Below are 19,313 nucleotides of genomic sequence, written 5' to 3'. Positions count from 1 at the left end.
CTGGTTCCTATCTGTACCAGTACCCATCCTCTGGTCTAGACAGACTTGCAAGGTAGAATTGGAATCATGATAGTGTGTGTGTGTGTATGTGTGTGTGTGTGTGTGTGTGTGTGTGTGTGTGTGTGTGTGGTGGGGGCGGGCGGGTGAAATAAGCATTTAGGAACTAGATGAAAGGTGTATTTTTCATCATTGCTACATCACATCCTGTCTGGCTCGTCTCTTCCCCAAGACTCCTCTGCAAGGGGATCTCCAGTGACCTACAAATGGGCATTGGGTCTTCACTGCATACTCCCCCCCTCATTCACTATGATAAGATTTTTCGTTCTGATGATGCCTGATACCCGATCCCTTCAATACCTCATGATCACACAGGCTGGTGTGCTTCTTCCATATGGGCTTTGTTGCTTCTGAGCTAAATGGCCACTTATTTACCTTCAAGCCTTTAAGACCCCCGATGCTATATCTTTTGATAGCTAGCCACCATCAGCTTTCTTTGCCACATTTGCTTATGCACCCATTTGTCTTCAGCGATCATATCAGCAAGGTGAACACACAATGATATGATTTTTTGTTCTTTGATGCCTGAAAACTGATCCTTATGGAACCTCATGAGCACACAGGCTGGTGTGTTTCTTCCATGTGGACCTTGTTTCCCCTGAGCTAGATGGCCACTTGTTAACCTTCAAGCCGTTAAGACCCCAGATGCTATATCTTTTGATAGCTGGGCACCATCAGCTTTCCTCACCACATTTGCTTATGCACCTGCTTTGTCTCTAGCAATTGTGTTGGGCAGGTGAGCATCATGGAATTCCAGTTTAATAGAAAAAAAAGTGGTCTTGCTTTGAGGGAGTACTTGAGTGGAGGCCCAATGTGTGAGGGAAGTTCTACTCTCACAGGGGTTGCTGTAAATCCAAATCAACTCAACATCACTAACAACCACCCTCTAAATTCCAGTGGCAAGCTAGACTGCTTAATACCCAGAGTTGGGTCTTTGCAGTTACTCCTCTTCCAGCTTTCCTGAGACAATACAAGCAGCCCCCCTTGTTCCGAACTTAGGGACAACTCTTCCTAAGCCTTTCAGGCTAAGGAAATTTGCCCTCAATTGAAAATAATTGATCCCACCTCTACACACAAATTCTGCTCCGCGGTCACCTTCATCTGCTTCACGTGCAACAGGTAAATCATTGAAAAGTCTTGGAGCCTGTCTTTGCACTAAAGTAAGGCTCCCTAAAACTATCTCTACATGTTCCAATTTACCTACAAATTCTGAAAGACATACTTGGGAGCAGATTTCATTCGCACTCCAGGGACTGCCTGCACCCTAAACACAAATTATAGGGGCTGATTTTGGCTGAGATGGGTAACTTGTAGCTTGCTTCAGTTTGATTGGGTCAACCTCTACGTTACATAGCTTGGCCTTTGAACCCAGGTACACCTGTCTCCCATCCTTGTTTGTTTTACAACCCTGTTCTGGCACTATCTAGTGAGGGCTATAAAGAGAGAATGTTTCTTTGCCATGACAACAGCAGGGGAAATGTCAAGAATGAAGCCATAAAAATACCATACTGTCGCAAGTCCTTTCTTATTGGTAAGTCCCAAAGCAATTAGCATCAGACCATCACATCAGGTCAATACATCAGCATCGTATTTGTGAAGCCAAACCTGCTCTAGACTTAACATTTAAATAGGATTATGATTTTTTAAAAACATATTAAGGAGACACAAACCCAACCTATAAATATCAGTTGGGGGGGAGGGGAAGGGCATAGTGTTCCGTTATGTTGATTTCATATACTGAATGAACATTTTTTTCTGTCAGATCGTAAATCCGAGCTCCACCTGACTCTGTTTTCATATGCTCTAACTCAGGGCTATAGTTATAAAGAGAAAGAGCCATCCTCAGACATTTGTCATAAATAGGATTTAGTGACTGAAATTGCCAACTGGTACAAGCCCTGTCCAATCATATTTTGAGGGAGCAGAAGATGGGATTTCTGCTACTACTATTTGCTTATGGATATCTAGAATCATTTAATAGATAATATTTCAAGGACTAAGATACTAACATAACAGATACCAACCCCTTCCAACCCCTAGCTTAAAGAGCGTGGGCACACTCTCTGACACAATCTAAAACTTCATCTAAAATCTCAGGCTCAGGCATGCTCAGATCATCAATCCCTACAGGTTGGCACTCTTAGTGACTTCATTCTTCTTTTGTTTTATTTTTTTTCCCCACACACAAAAATCTCCTGAAAAATTCCTAGTAAGGCTGACAGTTGGTCCCTGACCATCTGTACCCTGTACTTGGTCTTGACCCCTGTGAGAGTACGGGCAGTCCTCAAGTTAGATGCCTGACTTCTAGACAACTTGTTGTCAGGGTCGTTGGGTACCATCAAGTCCATTCCAACCCCCAGCGACCCTCTGTACAACAGAATGAACCGCTGCCTGGTCCTGCCCCATCCTCACAGTTGTTACTCTGCCTGAGTACATGGTTGCAGCCACTCTCGATCCTTCCTCCGTTTCCCTGTACCTCGACTTTACCAAACGTGATGTCCTTCTCCAAGGATTGGTCTCTCCTGAAAGCAAGTCCAAAGTATGTGAGATCTTCAAAGTCTTGCCATCCTTGCCTCTAAGGAATATTCTGGCCATACTTCTTCCAACACAGATTTGTTGGTGCTTTTTGGCAGTCCGTGGTACCTTCAGTATTTTTCACCAGCACCATACATGCGAAATGTATAAATTCGCCCCCAATGATTACTTCAGCAACAGCATCTACACTTGCCGCACACGCAACTTTCCAATCACTCAGGAGGCTTTGAGCCCTTTCTCGCACTAACGTAAAGCTAAATAAGAACTGCCTGCATCTCTACTGATACACCTACAAACTTTTGAAGACACGGGACCACATATCATCTGTAACCCTGAGGAATGCCTTTTGGAAGCTCTGTCACCACAGACACTTGTCTAAGTGACGAATAAGAAGAAAACCATTAAAAAAAGAAGTCCAAAAAAGAAGTCCATATGAAAGGTGAAATAATACTTGGGGATCATCCAACAGTTTCTTTGAATCCTTGTCATCCCCCCCGCACCCCCTTCGCCCCACTATTTCTTATTATCCCCCCCCCACTGTATCCCTCCTTTAATGAACTATCACCCATGCGCTGCTCACACTGCATATATGCCGCCCTTACTGAGAGCTGTTCTTAAATATCCTACAATCCAGAATTCAATCAGTGGCAGCGATTTCCCCAAGAGGTCACCATCCTATTTGAAATTTAATGTCAAAAGGAAAACAATAGCTCAACTCTAAGTGAGCTTTGGCTCCTAGTCCATCATGATAACACTATTGTGTGAGCATGGTGAATGGCCTTTGAGCTTTGCCCAGAAGTTACCACGGTTGTTCATCAAAATAGATGTTTACATTCCTAACAACTTTGTTGTTTCATTCACTAACCTATTGTATACTTCTCCCCTCCCACCTCCCCCCTTCCAGGTACAGAGCAGTTGCCTCCTGGAGTCGTGTTCAGGGAATTGGGATTCCCTTGGTCACTGCCATTGAAATCGTCTCCATCTGGATCCTCTCCTTTATCCTGGCCATCCCGGAAGCAATTGGCTTCGTCATGGTGCCCTTCGAATACAGGGGAGAACAGCACAAAACCTGTATGCTCAATGCCACATCGGAATTCATGGAGGTATTCAGAGTTTGGGGGTGGAAGGAAGTTTTCCTTTATACTTTCCCATCTTAAAAGTTTACCTCTCCATATGCCAAATGTGGTTTGCACTACCAGTTCAGTCCAGTATTCCAGTCGCGTGAAAAATGGATGTGAAACCAGTATGTAAGCCTCTTAGCTAGAGCATGATTGATTGATAGTTTTGTTTTGTTCCTCTTATACTGTTGCACAACTCTTCACACAGCTACTCTGCTCTACCACACAACTAAGAATTCCACAGCAAATTTGCTATTTAAAAAACTGGGATTAGAATATGTATGTGTGTATATGAAATATTCATTTATTCTTGATATAAAGAAGACAGCATCTGGCAGGGACTTACTGATGCTTATTTTGTGTTACTTGGGGAAATGCATGTTGCTCATTCACATTCTTAAGTATGGATCTACCCATTCAAAGGAGAGTGTCGTGTTTACATGTATTTATTAGGACAGAAGTATATCTTATATACAAATTATAGAAACTGGTGAGCTTCTTAAAAAGTGTTTTGTTTATCTAATTTATTCATTGTTGCATTGGTTTGGTTTTCACTTATTTAATACACCCAATCACATTAGTGTTTTTCTGAAAAGCTTAATCACAGGACTGAGTGTATTAGGAAACACGTTTAAAGTGCATATTTCTTTTGCAAAACAAGTTACATGTGGACTGAGGAAGAAAACCAAAAGGATAGCTATTTCACTTGACTCAGCATAGTTTACGGCTTTGATGTGAGTTTTCACGAAGCTCAGATTCCACATTTAATCATTTACAGGCGTCTCAAGGTATGCCCTCTTAACTTGGAGAATTCACCAAACCGGTGGTTTTCCAGTTGACCAGTGATCCCGCTTGAAGACTCTTATTTTAGCATAAACCGTGCTCAGGAGATCTGCCAAGAGGGGAACCTAAGCACTGAGGTCTTCTATTGATTGGCAGGCAGTTGCCTTGGCTCATTCTCCACAGGGAAAAGCAAAGGAGAGGAGGTGATCATCAGAATTGGGGGAGATATTCCAGATGACACAGGGTGCCCTGATGGTGTACTCTCTGCGCTGCAATCCGCATGGTCAGCAGTTCAAAACCACAAACAGCTCCAAGGGAGAAAGACTGGGCTTTCTACTCCCATTCACAGCTAGGCTTGGAAACCCACAGGGGGTCGCTAGGGTCAGCCTGGCCTGGAGGACAGTGACTCTGGGTTTGGGTTTGGGTTTGGTTAATTCTAGACTAAAACCACAGAGAAAGAAGGTGTTTGCTGATCATTGAACCTAGATAGACTGAACTGGACTGCGTCCTAAGGACTGAGTCTCCTTTATAAGACGTGTTTACATGAAGTCTGCCTACCCTCCAGGCAGGGAACAGAAGGTTGCAGCAAAGCTGATGCGGTTGAACTGATACCTGTTCTAGATTTTGTTCCAAGTCTGAGGTTTCGGAATGCTCATTCTCCTCCTCTCCTTTGTATTACAAACTTCATTTCCCCTCTCCTCTCTCCTCCACCCTTTTCTCCTCAACTTTGCGAAAAACCCAGAGGGACGGGAAGCATCTCCATATACCTCTGTTGATGGCGGCAGCTCAAAAGAAAGGCGTGACCCCTCTCTCCATAGCTTCTAGTGCAGAGGGACAGAGGACTCATCCCCTCGTCTTGGTGGTCAGCTTCCCTGTGCAGCTGCTTGTGGGCCCTGCCTGCCCAACCAGCAGGACAGCAGGAAGGAGGGGTCATAAAAGAGAAGCCCTACTCAAAGGAGTTTTATGTTGTGCTTAGGAGAGAGAGCCCTTTCTGAGCCTTTTTATTGTTGAAGTCCACTTAAATCTTACTCGTGATATAGACAGAGAAATATTTGCGAAGGCAAATCTGAAGAAAACAACTCCTTTGGGAATTGGCACGTAACCTGAGGACCAAAGTCTGAATTTGGCCGGGGATGGGTGGTAGCGCAGGAGGGGGGTGGGGGGGTGGGCGGCAGGATCACATGTTTAGTCATTTCTGACTAAATATTTTCATGTCCTTCTATCATGAATGTAGTCAATAAACCACAATAGTACTCGTTCTTACCCATGGCCTTGTCACTAACATTTCCAGACCCACTGCCAACTGCTGCATATGGGGGAATGCCAGACCCCACAACTAATCAGTAAGCACAATTGTATGGTTAAGATATATAAAGATTATAGTAAAGTCATAGAGAAATGGGAGAGAGAGAGTAGAATAAAGAAGTCAGACACATTTCATGGTAGCATGCTCCCCTCCTAGATGACCATGATCACAACAGCCAGGTCCACACACAGCATGGGTAGAGAGGGCTGGGGAGAGAGATTTATTACTAACCAGGGTTTATATATCTTTGGGGGAATGCATGCCCCCTAATTATAGGTAAACACATATATTAGAGGAAGAGGTTGTACAATAGGCATACACATCACAGGAAGGGATGTACACTAGGCATAAGCGTGACAGGAAGGGGATGAGCTACGGATGAACACGTAATAGGAAGGGGAGGTTCTAGAGGTACACATGTGACAAGATGGTCGGACACTAGATTCAATATGGAAGCCTAACCTTGGTCTTCCTTGAGTGGGCTCAACCTTGTCTCTGGGCTCTCCTGCAGGGGAACAGTCTACTCCTATCCTTATCAGAAGGGAGTGGGCCCTACTTAGGGTGGGACAGACCAAACAGTTTGATTGCTCTAGATGGCTGGTTACCCTTAGGGAGAATAACCTCTGACCTACTCTCTTTGACCTCCATGTGTACAGTCATTTACCATGTGTCCCAAGCAGCTAAGTTTGGCATATATTGGGGGGAGACAACTTGGGATAAATCTGTTTCCCACAGCTGTAGAATCTCAAAATATCATTTATCCTCAGCCCAGCGTCGGTATTCTGGAAGTGACTCGCACCAGCACTGTTCTTTAGTTTGTGAATAAAAGGGAGACATTTGAAGGTCTTGTTTGCTTTTCGGTTCATGGGAAAGTTCCAGTGTCTTTTCGTTCTATTTTTTGGTGAACTTTTGGCGATCTCTTTTGATACTACTATAGAAGAATTTTCGTTTCCGCATTCCCGTCACACATGTAGTCAGCCCCCTGTGTGTGCTCAGGTATTTTACTTTATGCTTATAAAGGCATTGTCCTGAAAAGGGAGTATGATCTTCACCATACTTTCAAAGGGGCTTCATGCCATAAAAATGGTTAAGAATTCCCTGCTTAGAAAGGATTTTCCTTCCTCAGGAACCATTTACAAGTTATTTTAATAGATATAAATATAGCCCACTGGGCCTCTTTCTGTAATCAGAAGCTGAACAGTTTTTCACAGCAGAGCAGACTTTTTCACTGTGGGGACCGAATTATTACAGCAGACTGCTTAATGCTTAGTAAATAAACAATCTGGAGAAACATTATTAGAGAATGAAAGACCTTTCTTTCCCAAGTCAGATTAATTTAGTGGGTGGAAGAATTTAGTTATTATTTTCCAATATTATCTTATAGGGTATTAAGTCTTCTCCTTAAAAAGAAAACTAAGTAATCCTACTGTTTATGATCTCTGCCCATAAGGAGATGGTGTTAACTGTGCCTTCAGACAAGAGATGCTGTTTCAATGTTTTCCAGGTGGTACGTATTAAAGGCAGGCGAAAGACTACAGTTATTAATGGTGGGAATTGGCTGGCTAGGAGGTCACATAGCAGGCATTCCAGGCAAAGGGTTAATTCCCACTTACCAAAGCTACACAGATCAGCCATTCATAACCTACCTCATGTCCAAACAAGAAGTTCACATGAAGTACACTTGAACCACAGCCGTCAAATGTAAACCAGACACCAGCAGACTTTTAGGATTCATCGGGACTTGACGATAAATATAGTGTCTGTGTGATTGAAAAATCACCTTTTGGAAGCATTAGAAGGGAAATTTTTTAAGAGCTGCTCTGCTGTGGAATTAGAAGCAACTTTATCTTGGAGGAGGGGATGTAACCTTGTGAGGATCCTTTTAGAAAGTATTTTCTTTACAGGCTACTTATGGATTTGGCCGTTTCGCGGAGTTGGCCATCGTTGTCGCCAGTGAACAAGACGATGCATGTGTATCTGCAGGTGCAACCATCTTCACCTCGCCAGAAAGGCTCTACATCAAAGCCTCTCTCTCTCTGCTTTACAGTTCTACCAAGACGTGAAGGACTGGTGGCTCTTTGGGTTCTATTTCTGCATGCCCCTGGTGTGCACTGCCGTCTTTTACACCCTGATGACTTGCGAGATGTTAAACCGAAGAAACGGCAGCCTGAGGATTGCCCTCAGTGAGCATCTTAAACAGGTAAAGCTCAGGAAGTCAGGAAACGCTGGCTGAGACCGCACCTAACAGAATGCTGTACTTGCAGGTGGGCCAACAGAGTCGGCCTGGCTCCCTTAAAAAAAGGAATAGTCCTTGTCAGTGTTGGAATTTCTTTTGGAATATAAGGAGCCTGCCGGTGAAACATATGTCCCAGGAAGCTGGGCCCAAGCAAAATGGAATCATTGTTTACTTTGAGTCATTCATTTTGCCAAGACTGTCTTGAGAGACGGTGTGTGTGTGTGCATGTACATACGTGTGTGCGCCGTGAACTGCTTGGAACTGTGCTAGGACAAAAGGAAGCACAGTGCCTGTGGCCTTAAAGCCCTTCCAAGTCTTGTTGTGGCGGTAAAATACAAACACGAACCAACTGCAAAATGAAATCCCAAGATATGGCAAAATGAGCCCATTTATAGAAAGGAACGCAAGATGTGAGTTAGGCTCCTGGGGAAATTGTTCATGGGTGGGGGCACTGCATGGAGGCTATGCGGATAAAGGGGACTTGATGGGTGATGAAGAGGTCCTAGGGCATCTCAGGTGGGAGGACAGCCATCTCTTGACACCATGAAGTGAGCACCATGCATTGGGGAAGTGGTTAAAAGAGAGAGAAGTCTATTAATTTGACAGAGAAATAGCTCCAAGAAAATAAATGATGCTTAAAGGGATTTTTCTGTGCACAAAAAAAATTATTATTATTAGTTGGTTAATAGAGCTTTTAAACCTACCCTGTGTGGTTCCCATACACAAATATCATTTCATCATCTCTTTCCCCACTGCTGTACTGATTTTTCTTAGCTTCCGTTCCTCGTCCCTTTCACTGAACCACATTTTGAAGAAGACCACACATGATGTGATGGGCCTAATAATATATGAATCAGTTTTATGATGAGAATCAAATGAACGTGCATGCACATTCTTTATAGTCCAATGTGCCATACACATGCTCGCTGTTGTCTTTGTTTGAAACTTAGCACGGTTCTATTGAGAAACTTTTGTACACCCGAGTTCAGGCATCAATGCTTCAAGTACACTTGATCTGACCAAATGTAACCACCATGATCTCGCTTCCCTACGATTGTTTTCCTGTACAACAGCAAAAAGTCATTGAAGTTGCGATTCCTAATAATATGCTTTGAATGCTGGCCGTAGCCTTACCTCCCTTCATCTGTGAGGAGTACCTGCTCGGCACCATGATGCCTTCACACAGCCTACAGCTTAAGTTCATCACACTACTAGCAGCCCCTTAATGGAGATGACAGCTCAAGACTGGCATCCTCCGCACCAGATGTGCCCTTTAGCCACATTCAGCGCTAATGTGGGGTCTCACGGCAGAAGAGCAAAGCTGGTCGGAATACCTCCAACCCAGATTGTACACAGCAAAGTACTAGTTGACGACCTTGAACTAGGAGCTAGTACAGAGCCAAAGGCACTGCCGCTCTGTAATGAAGAATCCACATACGGCGCTTGGTCTTGCTTCTCAATGCAGTTGTCTCTTCATTTCTCTTGCTTAGGATAGCAATTTGATTAGTTAGGGATGGCGTTTGGATAACAGAATGCTTAAAATAACAGTGATTTGGCCAGATAGGGGTTTATCTTTCTCATGCAGCAGAGAAGTAAGAATTACAAATAGCATTGACTCAGTGGTCCAAGAAGTCGCCAGCAGCTGTCTGTCATTTGCTGACCTTAGCTCCAGTATTAAAAAGGGTCGCAATCACTCCACTCATAGCTGACTTCCAGGTAGCAAGAAGGGGGACAAACAGAAGACATTTGTGTGTATGCACCACACTATTTAAAAAAAGCTTTTTCAGACGCTCCACACAACAATATTTACTGAATCTAATAGTCAAGATTACATCACAAGGCCACGAGGTCACAAGGCCACTTACGCAACTAGACCAGGCCCAAGTGCTGTCAAAACTAAATTGTTCGAATAACAGGAAGACACAAGAACAGATAGACATTGAAGAAGAAAGTGCTAGACTGGCCGGGTAGCTTACTCATGTTGTACAACAGAACAGAACGCAGCCATGGTCTTACACCAGGCCCATGATCCTGCTAGGAACCAGAGGGCTTTCCAGGGCTGATTTTCTGAAGTAAATCTAGTCTGGGAGCTCCCTTGAACCTGCGTGGCTGTCCATGAAGTACACTGTGTGAAAATCAAGCCTGAGCCTCCCTCATCAATGTCAAGACTACTACCACTGAAATGATATTTTTTTTAAGTTGTCCTCGGTGAGGAAATGCTCCGAGAAAGTAACCTTTCCCACCACTGTGTTTATGGAAACTCTGTTTTGCTGTGTTCACACGCTGACCTTTGGAAAAGCCCCCTAATTCCTGCTTTTTCCTCGATCCTTGGTTTGTTTGTGTTTCCTCTGGAGCCAGTTACCAACCAGACCAATAACTAAGAAAGATAAAGAACTCCTAATTTTGGGGTTAGAGCAGCAATCTTTGGCAACTTCCGTAGAATCTTCCTAAATAGCTCTACTAATCATGGGGATTTACTCCAAGCTTCCCACAGTTAATATTTTATGGGTTGAGTTGAACCAGCATTACCCTTCCTCTCAGTTTTATTTTAACATCAACGGATCCCAATGACAGACTAGCTGCATTTTATATCTCTAGTTAGACTTCTAACTGCATGTCTTATAATACTCCAGCAAATGTGCATGAGCAGTTGCAGAAAATTCCTACCCTGGGTTTTTTCTGATCCTACACAGATGCAAAAGTATGTAAACCCTCCAATGAAGTCAGCCGCGAGTCAGCATGCCTCGGTTTTCCAAATCAATGTTGCTGATCATATTTGACTATCACCCCCCTGTTTGCAAATATTTTATATTTGGACACTAACTACCGTTCATCAGAGAGTTTAAAAGGTAAAAGAATCCCAGTGCTAGCTTTCTTCCAGGTCTGGAAGTGGAGCAAACATATTGCAGTTGTGTTTGCTTTTGCATTCCCGCTCTTGTTTTGTTTTCTATTCACCATGCAGATTGGTCCATGAGCATGCCGTGTTCAGTCCCCTTGCCTCTCACGTCATCACTAGTGCTTTTGTTGTTGGGCACCATCAAGTTCATTCAGACTCACTGTAACCCTATATCTACCACGTGGGATGGCAGGGAGTCTTATTCGGACACAATAGAAATGTCCCATATGGCTTTCCTACCTTTGATCTTTATAGGGACAGATAACTAGGTCTTTCTTAGGAGCTTGTTGTTGTTGTTAGGTGCCATCGAGTCGGTTCTGACCCATAGTGGATCCGATGCACAGCAGAACGACACACTGTCTGGTCCTGTGCCATCCTCACAATTGGTGCTATGCTCGATCCCGTTGGTGCAGCAACTGTGTCAATCCATCTCCTTGAAGGCCTTCTTTGTCACTGCTCCTCAACTTTACCAGACATGATAGCCTTCTCCAGGGACTGGTCTCTCCTGACGTGTGCAAAGTCTGTGAGATGGAACCTTGCCATCCTTGCCTCTAAGAAGCACTCTGGTCCTACTTCCAAGACAGATCGGTTTGACCTTTGAGCCGTCATGGTACTTTCAATATTCTTCTCCGGCACCACAATTCAGGCACATCAATTCTTTAGTCTTTTTTTATTCAATGTTCTTCAACTTTCACATGCATACGAGGCAATTGACCCATGGATTGGGTCAGGCGCACTGTAGTCCTCAAATCAACATCCTTGCTCATCAGCACCCTAAAGAGGTCTTGGGCAGCCAATGCTTCATGGTGTTTAAGCTCTTGACTGCTGCTTCTATGAACATTGATTGCGGATCCGAGGAGCCTTGCACCTAATATTGTGCCACTGGGGCTCCCGTTGTCAAGTAAATGCCCTTTTGTTACTCTTGCTGCTGCTTTGCATGCATTCCTTTCCCCACCCACTCCTCCAGACTGTCACCCAGGCTTGGCTTCAGTATTGGCTCACCTCCAACCTCTAATCCAACCTCTAATCCAACCTCAGCTCATCACCCTGCCTGGCAAGTGTTCCACAGCATTGCCACTGACTCCTGGGCTCGGCAGTTGGACACAGAATTTAAGAGAGGTGGAGGCACCCAGAGGCTGTCTGTTCTCCAGGCTTTCGTGTCGGTTGTTCTTTCCCTAATAACTACTTACCTCGTGGTTGGGTGGTTCTTTTGTCGCCAAACCAATCTACTCACTGAGGTCGAGTCGATTTTGATGGAAACTCCCCTGTCTGGCAGAGTAGAACAACCCCCCGTGGGAAACCTCATCTTCTCCCGAGGAAATGCTGGTGGGTTTGACCTGCTGACCTTGCAGTTAGCAGACCAGTACCTAGCCCACCACACCATCAGCCCCTCAGTTATTTCATCTACTCTGCGCCAAGAATCGTACATTTAATGTGCTGTCTTCTCTCGCTTTCCTTTAGCGCCGCGAAGTGGCAAAAACCGTTTTCTGCTTGGTTGTAATTTTCGCCCTCTGCTGGTTCCCTCTGCATTTAAGCCGCATTTTGAAGAAAACCGTGTATGATGAGATGGACAAGAACCGATGTGAATTACTTAGGTAGGACCCCATTTGGCCCCTAGGAACCTGGCATTTCCCTGATTCTCTCATCTGTCATGAATTCCCAGAACCAGGACTCTGTACTCGGGATACCCCTGAAAATGAAAATTGTAGAGTTGGTTATTTTGCGGTAGCTGACCTAGCCCATAACCGATCCCAGAATTTGTGAAAGCCTTCTCTCTAATTTGGGATTCCGTTCCTGAAACCTGATCTTAAGGATTTGAGCTGCTCAAGTGGCTGAAGTATCTGTAAACACCTGAGAGAATGTAAATGAGCATCTTTTTGAAGAATTAAATTACACATATGCATATATACATACATTATATATGTGCAACCTATAAGAAATGGATTGTGTGCAAGAAATATGTTTCTTCCAGATCCATAAATGCTTCTTAGCAGATTGTTTAAAATATTATGCTCTAATTTTTCTACTCATCTTCTTTTATCCTAGTTTCTTGCTGCTCATGGATTACATTGGTATTAACTTGGCAACTATGAATTCGTGTATAAACCCCATCGCTCTATATTTTGTGAGCAAGAAATTTAAAAATTGTTTTCAGGTAAGACTGTTCTGCAAATGTTTTGAAAGACAGCCAAATAAGTAAGTGTATTAGGTAGTGAGCAGGCACTGCTAATTCAAAAGTAAGCATAATTTTCATCAGCTGTGGTCCTTTTCCAGAAGGCAATGGCAGTCACGGTTTGTTACCCAGGAAGGAGGTCAGAATGTCCAGAAAAGCAGTGCCAATTCAGACAATATATTCAGAGTTTCACATCAAATGGCCTAAACATTTTCTTAATTGCATAGCAATTTAGCATCATCCTTTAAATTTAAAAAAAATCAATTATGAGGTCCTGACCACATAACATACATCCACATCCCAAAACCATGCCCATTGCCATGAAGGCAATTCTGAGTCAAAGCAAAAAATACAAGGTTTCTGAGGCTGTAAATATTTATGGGAGCAGATCGCCTCAACTTTCTCCTGAAGAGCAGCTGGTGGGTTTGAGCCGCTAACCTTAAGGTTGGCAGTCCACTGTTTCCCTGACAGCACCAGCAGCCCTCTTCACAGCACACATACAACCCATGTTTGCATGCCTTGCATTGTCTTCAACTTTAACTAAGATCTCAACATAAACTCCATTGGTAAGAAAGCTCTCTAAAGGCATTCAATAATAGCCTCTTCAAGGAAAGTGAATGCTTATTGTTTTTGGAAGCCTAGAGTCATCTAATTATATGTGAAAATCAATGCCCTTCGATTGTGCAATCCTCCTTCCAGCTAAGCCAACTCACCTCCTCCAGAAGCTTCAAGCACTTCTTATAGATGTGCCATCCTTCCAGTTCCTGGAATGATGTTCGCATGCAAGAGTTCCTAACTAGATTTTTATGTTTGTGGCTGGGTGTTTATCGTTGGTTCATGGCACATGTTAGAGAGAATAGTATAGAGCTCAGGGTGCAGGCTATGGAAGCAGACTGCCTTGATTCAAATCCAAATGTTGTATTTGCTAACTGACTACCCAGGTCAGAATAATGCCCTCCTGCTTCCTCAAAAGGAGCCCTGTTGGTCTTGTTGGTGATGCAGTAGACTGCTAACCACAAGTCAAACCCGCCAGTCACACTGTGGAAGAAAGATGGAGCATTGTGCTCCCATCAAGATTGACAGCCTTGGAAATGCCAGGGAGCAGTTCTACTCTGCCTGATAGGACTGCTGTGAGCTGAAATCAACTCAGTAGAAGTGAGTGTGACTTTGGTGGGTACTGCCACAACCTCACCTGTAAAATTGGGTAACCTAACACAGTGTTTCCCAAAGGGGGCAACCGCCCCACCAGGGAGGACACTGGAATGATCCAGGATTGCCGCAAAAGCAGATACCTATACTTTATCCTAAATTTGGAGCTATAGTACAAGAGTTTTTAATTGCCAGGCATACTGATTTCACCTCCCCCACCAGAAAAGAGGGCAATGGGGCAGATAAGTTTGGGATCCTGTGCCCTAGACACTTACTGAATGACATGTGTGTTGTTAGCTCACTTTCTGACATGTCTTTCTAAAAAGAAAGCACATCCATAGGAAAGAATCCGATCTAGAGAGTCCTGGGTTCTAATTCAAGCTCGACCTTTTATTGTCCTCTCTGGGTCGCATCATTCTCCATGCAAGAAATGTGACCTGGGGCTGTTGTAAGGAGCAGATGAAGGGTCACACAGATGATGCACACTGAAGAAATGTCAGGCCTCTGTGACCCCTCCCCCACCCACACTGAGCCCCAAGTCAGTAGAGCACTCCCCTTCTGGCCAACACTGTCAGCCCATTAGCTTTCACTTGATGGATTGAATTAAAGAAAGGAAATATTTCTCTTCACCTAAAGATAAGCTTCAGAATCTAGACTCACATTTTCCCCCTCACGCGTGTATGACTTCTGGTCGGTGGGGTCTCAAGGCTGCCATGTCCTCCTCGTGATGAGTTGGTAGGTTCGTGCTATTAAGAGTCTGTCCCTTTCTCACAGTCTTGCCTCTGCTGCTGCTGCTACCAGTCCAAGAGCCTGATGACCTCGGTCCCCATGAATGGAACAAGCGTCCAGTGGAAGAACCATGAACAGAACAACCACAACACGGAGAGGAGCAGCCACAAGGACAGCATCAACTAAGTTTCCAAAGAAGCACTCAGCAGTATTCTCTCCATTCCTGCTGGAGGGAAATCTCGCAGCCACTCTGTTTCCAGAAAGGTCTTCTCTGGCCCTTCTTCGCTCTGACCTGAGTTCCATTCCTTGGGAAGACAATGCTTCCAAAACACCAGAGACCGGACTGGCTGTACCGGAAGATTCTAGGCATCTCGTGTCTTCCATCTAATTCACATAATCTGCATGTTACAGCACTAAGAGACGGTAGTAGTGGAGACGGGGGAAGGAGACTGCTCCGTGAAAGCAGAAAGGTGCTTACTTCCCCCTTTGATAGGAACACAGAGTCTTCAGGTACACGACCGACTTCACGGCAGGTCTCGGAAACTTTCAGTGAGAACTGAACTGTGGAACTTAGGTGATGACGACAAAATTTCTTTTTCAAAGTGACATTTTTTTCTTAAGTCAAACAGTATGGGTTAAGCCACCTCTGTGTGAAACATCATTCGTGTCAGTATTTTTTTAACTTCCTAGTAGCATGAAAATGATTATTTTAGATTATTTATACATATTGTGCACACACATAAACAAAGGAGAAAAGCAAAATTCAGGTCAGAAGTGAGGTTCCACTTCCTCAGATCATTGTTTTACTTCCAATGCGGGCCATGGAAGCACAGACTGGCCACCACGCGTGTTTGCTGAATGCCTGCTACTCAAAGAATTTGTAAGAACCTGTATTTGCAATGCTCTTCTGTTATAGGACATCTTGAGCATATTGTCATATAAGCTCAAAATTCATTCTTCCCTAAACAGTTCTATTTTTCCCTAACCCAATTTTTCATGCATAGTTTTTAATATATAAACTCAATATCACATGCCAAAATGTAGAGGGATATGCATTTAACCGTGCCTGAGACTGTCAATGCCGTACATAGAAATCTAAAGCACACCACCGAGAAAAGGTTCCAACATTTTCAGATGTTGAAATTTTACCGGTATTTTTAATAATAACTCTTGTATATACATGCATGTACATATATTATGCAAATCTCTTTGGGTTCTCTTATGTCTCTATTAACTGGCAGTGAGACTTTTTTCAGTGTCTCTCATTTCTAGATAGGAAACATAATTTCAAAGTGGCCACCTGAGTTTATGAACCTCCCCCGCACGCACACACACACACACACACACACACACACACACACACAAACTCATTGCCATTGAGTGAGTTCTAACTCATAGCAAGCCTAGGAGATAGGGAAGAATTGCCCCCGCAGGATCTCCAAGATTGCATTACAACAGAAGTAGACTGTCACACCCTTCTCCCATAGTTTATCATGCCAGGGATTTTTTTAAAAATCAGTCTTTGAGGGGATTCTGATTCATAGAAACCCTGCACTGTTTTTGAGGCTTTGTAGCTCTTTCTGGGACAGAGAGCCTCATCTTTCTTCCTCAGCGCAGCTGATAGATTTGAACAGCCGACCTTGTGGTTAGCAGTCCAACACATACCCAACAGCGCCACGGGGTTTCTGGGACATATAATTACTCCTCCAAATGCTGCCCTGAATGTAGGCATGTTCACTTCCCTGGCTGCCCAGTGTGAACCTAAATCCTCCCACACTCCCCATGTGGTCACCATTTCAAAGGGCCCACAGTGACTTTTGCTGGGCATTTTCCAAAATGTTTACAGTGTAAGTATGGCAGTAAACCTTTTATGTATATAGATATAAATATATATATATGTTTGTATATTTCTCTTAGCCAGTTTTCTGTGATTGTCTCTCTGGAATGTATTTGGTATGTGTAATATGTGCATGTGTGTGGTGGTATGTATGGACTTTGTGTAGCATGACATTACAGTCCTGTCATTGTGCCAAAACATATATTCTGAAAAAAAACATATATTCTGAGTGGTATCAAGGCACTTTTTCATTGGACAACTACCCTCAATAAATATTCACCTGTTACACTCAGCTACATGTCTCAATCTGTGACCATGTTGCCATTTCGAATGGAACACAGCAGAGAGCCTGAAAGAAGGCAAGCCTGGGTTGTTTTTTTTATTTGACTAATGGGTTGTTTTGATGAAGGGGTGTTTGGTATTGTGTATTGCCTCCTGGGCTGAAACAAATGTCCTCACGCATTAAAGTATTATACAGGTCTCATCTTCTGCTCAGTGTGGTGATGGGATTGACAGCTCGCCTTAAATTTCTGTACAACGGCCCCAGAGGGATGGCTCATCCAAATGTCAACAAAGCCCTGTGGGCTGCGGCATCAGAGGTGCTAAAACTGCTCTCCCTAACTGCGGGAGCAGTCGACTTCCGTCCCCGCGCTGGTGCATCACATGAGGCACTAGATGCCTTTCCTGTAAGCCATGGGTTCCCGCCATTGTGTTTAGACAACTGTCTTTTTTTCAAGGGTTTATCTCTTCCATATAAACAAGGATCTCATCATTTCAGAAAGTCTTAGGTTCCTGAATAATTACACAGGCTTCCAAGAACATGTTGCTTATGGACTGACACGTGACCGTGATTTACTCAGGAGTTCATTTCCAATTTCCACCTTGATGGCATCGTTCCAACAAGTCACCCTGTAGAAAAGTGGGGATATACAAAGGAAAACACACACCACTCACCAGTTTCGACATGGACCCTTTAGGGGCATCCGTTACATTCCTCGAGTCGCGCCTCTGTCTTCGCCCTCCTTTTCTGTGATCCCACCATTAACTTAAATTCATTGCCCTCGAAGATTACTGCCGAAAGGTTTGAGTTGCTGCTATCAATATGATCCCACACTTTCTCAGCGTTCCTCTTCTCTAGATAGGAAACTTAATTTCAAAGTGGCCATCTGAGTTTATGAACCCTCGCACACACAAAAGAACGCATTGCTATTTAGACAAATCCAACTCATAGCAACCCTCGGAGACAGGGAAGAATTGCCCTCATAGGATTTCCAAGAAGTAGACTGTCACACATTTCTCCCATAGTTTATCGTGCCAGGAATTTTTTTAATCAGCCTTTCAAGGGATTCTGACTCATGGAAACCCTGCACAGTTTTTGAGGCTTTATAACTCTTTATGGGACAGAGAACCTCGTCTTTCTTCCTGAGAGCAGCTGGTAGATTTGAACAACCAACCTTGTGGTTAGTAGTTCAACACATACCCAACAGCGCCACAGGGTTTCTGGGACATATAATTACTCCTCCAAATGCTGCCTGAATGTAGGAACCTTCACTTTACTGGCTACCCAGTGTGAACCTAAATCCTCCCACACTCCTCATGTGGTCACCTTTTCAAAGGGTCCACAGTGACTCTTGCTGGGCATTTTCCCAAATGTTTACATTTCTCATCAACAAAATAAATTCATATGAAGAAAATAAGGAAACAGGTAGCACCATCAAGTCTGTTCTGACTCATAGCAACACTATAGGACAGGATAGAACTGCCACTGTGGGTAAAAAGTAACCCTCTGATAGCTGAAACTTAAGCCCAACATAGCATTCCTCAACTAACTTAAGAAATTCCATCCTTTGTCTTTAAGTTGTTCAGGATATTGACCTTGAAATCATTCCTGATTCGTGTCTCTCAAACCATTCTTTTTTGTTCTTTTGTAATCATTTTGGGGGGCCCCTATAACTCATCACAATCCATACATACATCCATTGTGTCAAGCACATTTGTATATTTGTTGCCATCATCATTCTCAAAACATTTGCTTTCTGCTTGAGCCCTTAGTATCAGCTCCTCATATTTTCACCTCTCTCCCCGCTCTCCCCTCCCTCATGAACCCTTGATAATTAATAAATTATTGGTTTTTTATGCCTTACACTGACCAATGTCTCCCTTCACCCACTTTTCTCTTGTCTATCCCCCAGGGAGGGGGTTATATATAGATTACTGTGGTCAGTTCTCCCTTACTACCCCACCTTCACCTTCCCCTGCTGGTATCACTACTCTCATTATTGGTCCTGAGGGGTTTATCTGTCCTGGATTCCCTGTTTCCAGCTCTTATCTGTACCAGTGTACATCCTCTGGTCTAGCCGGATTTGTAGGGTAGAAGTGGGATCATGATAGTGATGGTGGGGGATGGGGAAGGAAACATTAAAGAACTAGAGAAAAGTTGTATGTTTCATCTATGCTAGACTGCACACTGACTGGCTCATTTCCTCCCTGTAAC

At 43.8% G+C, this 19,313-nt stretch overlaps 1 protein-coding gene across 1 annotated transcript in view; it reads left to right on the top strand.

Annotated features, from left to right (window-relative positions):
• Positions 1-17,238, top strand: part of EDNRA (endothelin receptor type A) — a 70,233-nt gene extending 52,995 nt beyond the window's left edge. The window contains exons 4-8 of the mRNA XM_075543720.1: positions 3,497-3,695; positions 7,847-7,999; positions 12,393-12,526; positions 12,978-13,086; positions 15,028-17,238. Coding sequence (XP_075399835.1) covers positions 3,497-3,695; positions 7,847-7,999; positions 12,393-12,526; positions 12,978-13,086; positions 15,028-15,168 — 736 coding nt within the window. The 3' untranslated portion in view covers positions 15,169-17,238. The remainder of the gene's footprint in view (positions 1-3,496; positions 3,696-7,846; positions 8,000-12,392; positions 12,527-12,977; positions 13,087-15,027) is intronic.
• The last annotated feature ends 2,075 nt before the right edge of the window (positions 17,239-19,313 follow it).

The sequence above is a fragment of the Tenrec ecaudatus genome, chromosome 3 (assembly GCF_050624435.1).
Source record: "Tenrec ecaudatus isolate mTenEca1 chromosome 3, mTenEca1.hap1, whole genome shotgun sequence".
NCBI classification, from domain to species: domain Eukaryota; kingdom Metazoa; phylum Chordata; class Mammalia; order Afrosoricida; family Tenrecidae; genus Tenrec; species Tenrec ecaudatus.
The sequence above is the reverse complement of the archived record's forward strand: the minus strand, read 5'-3'. Positions and strand labels throughout refer to the sequence as shown.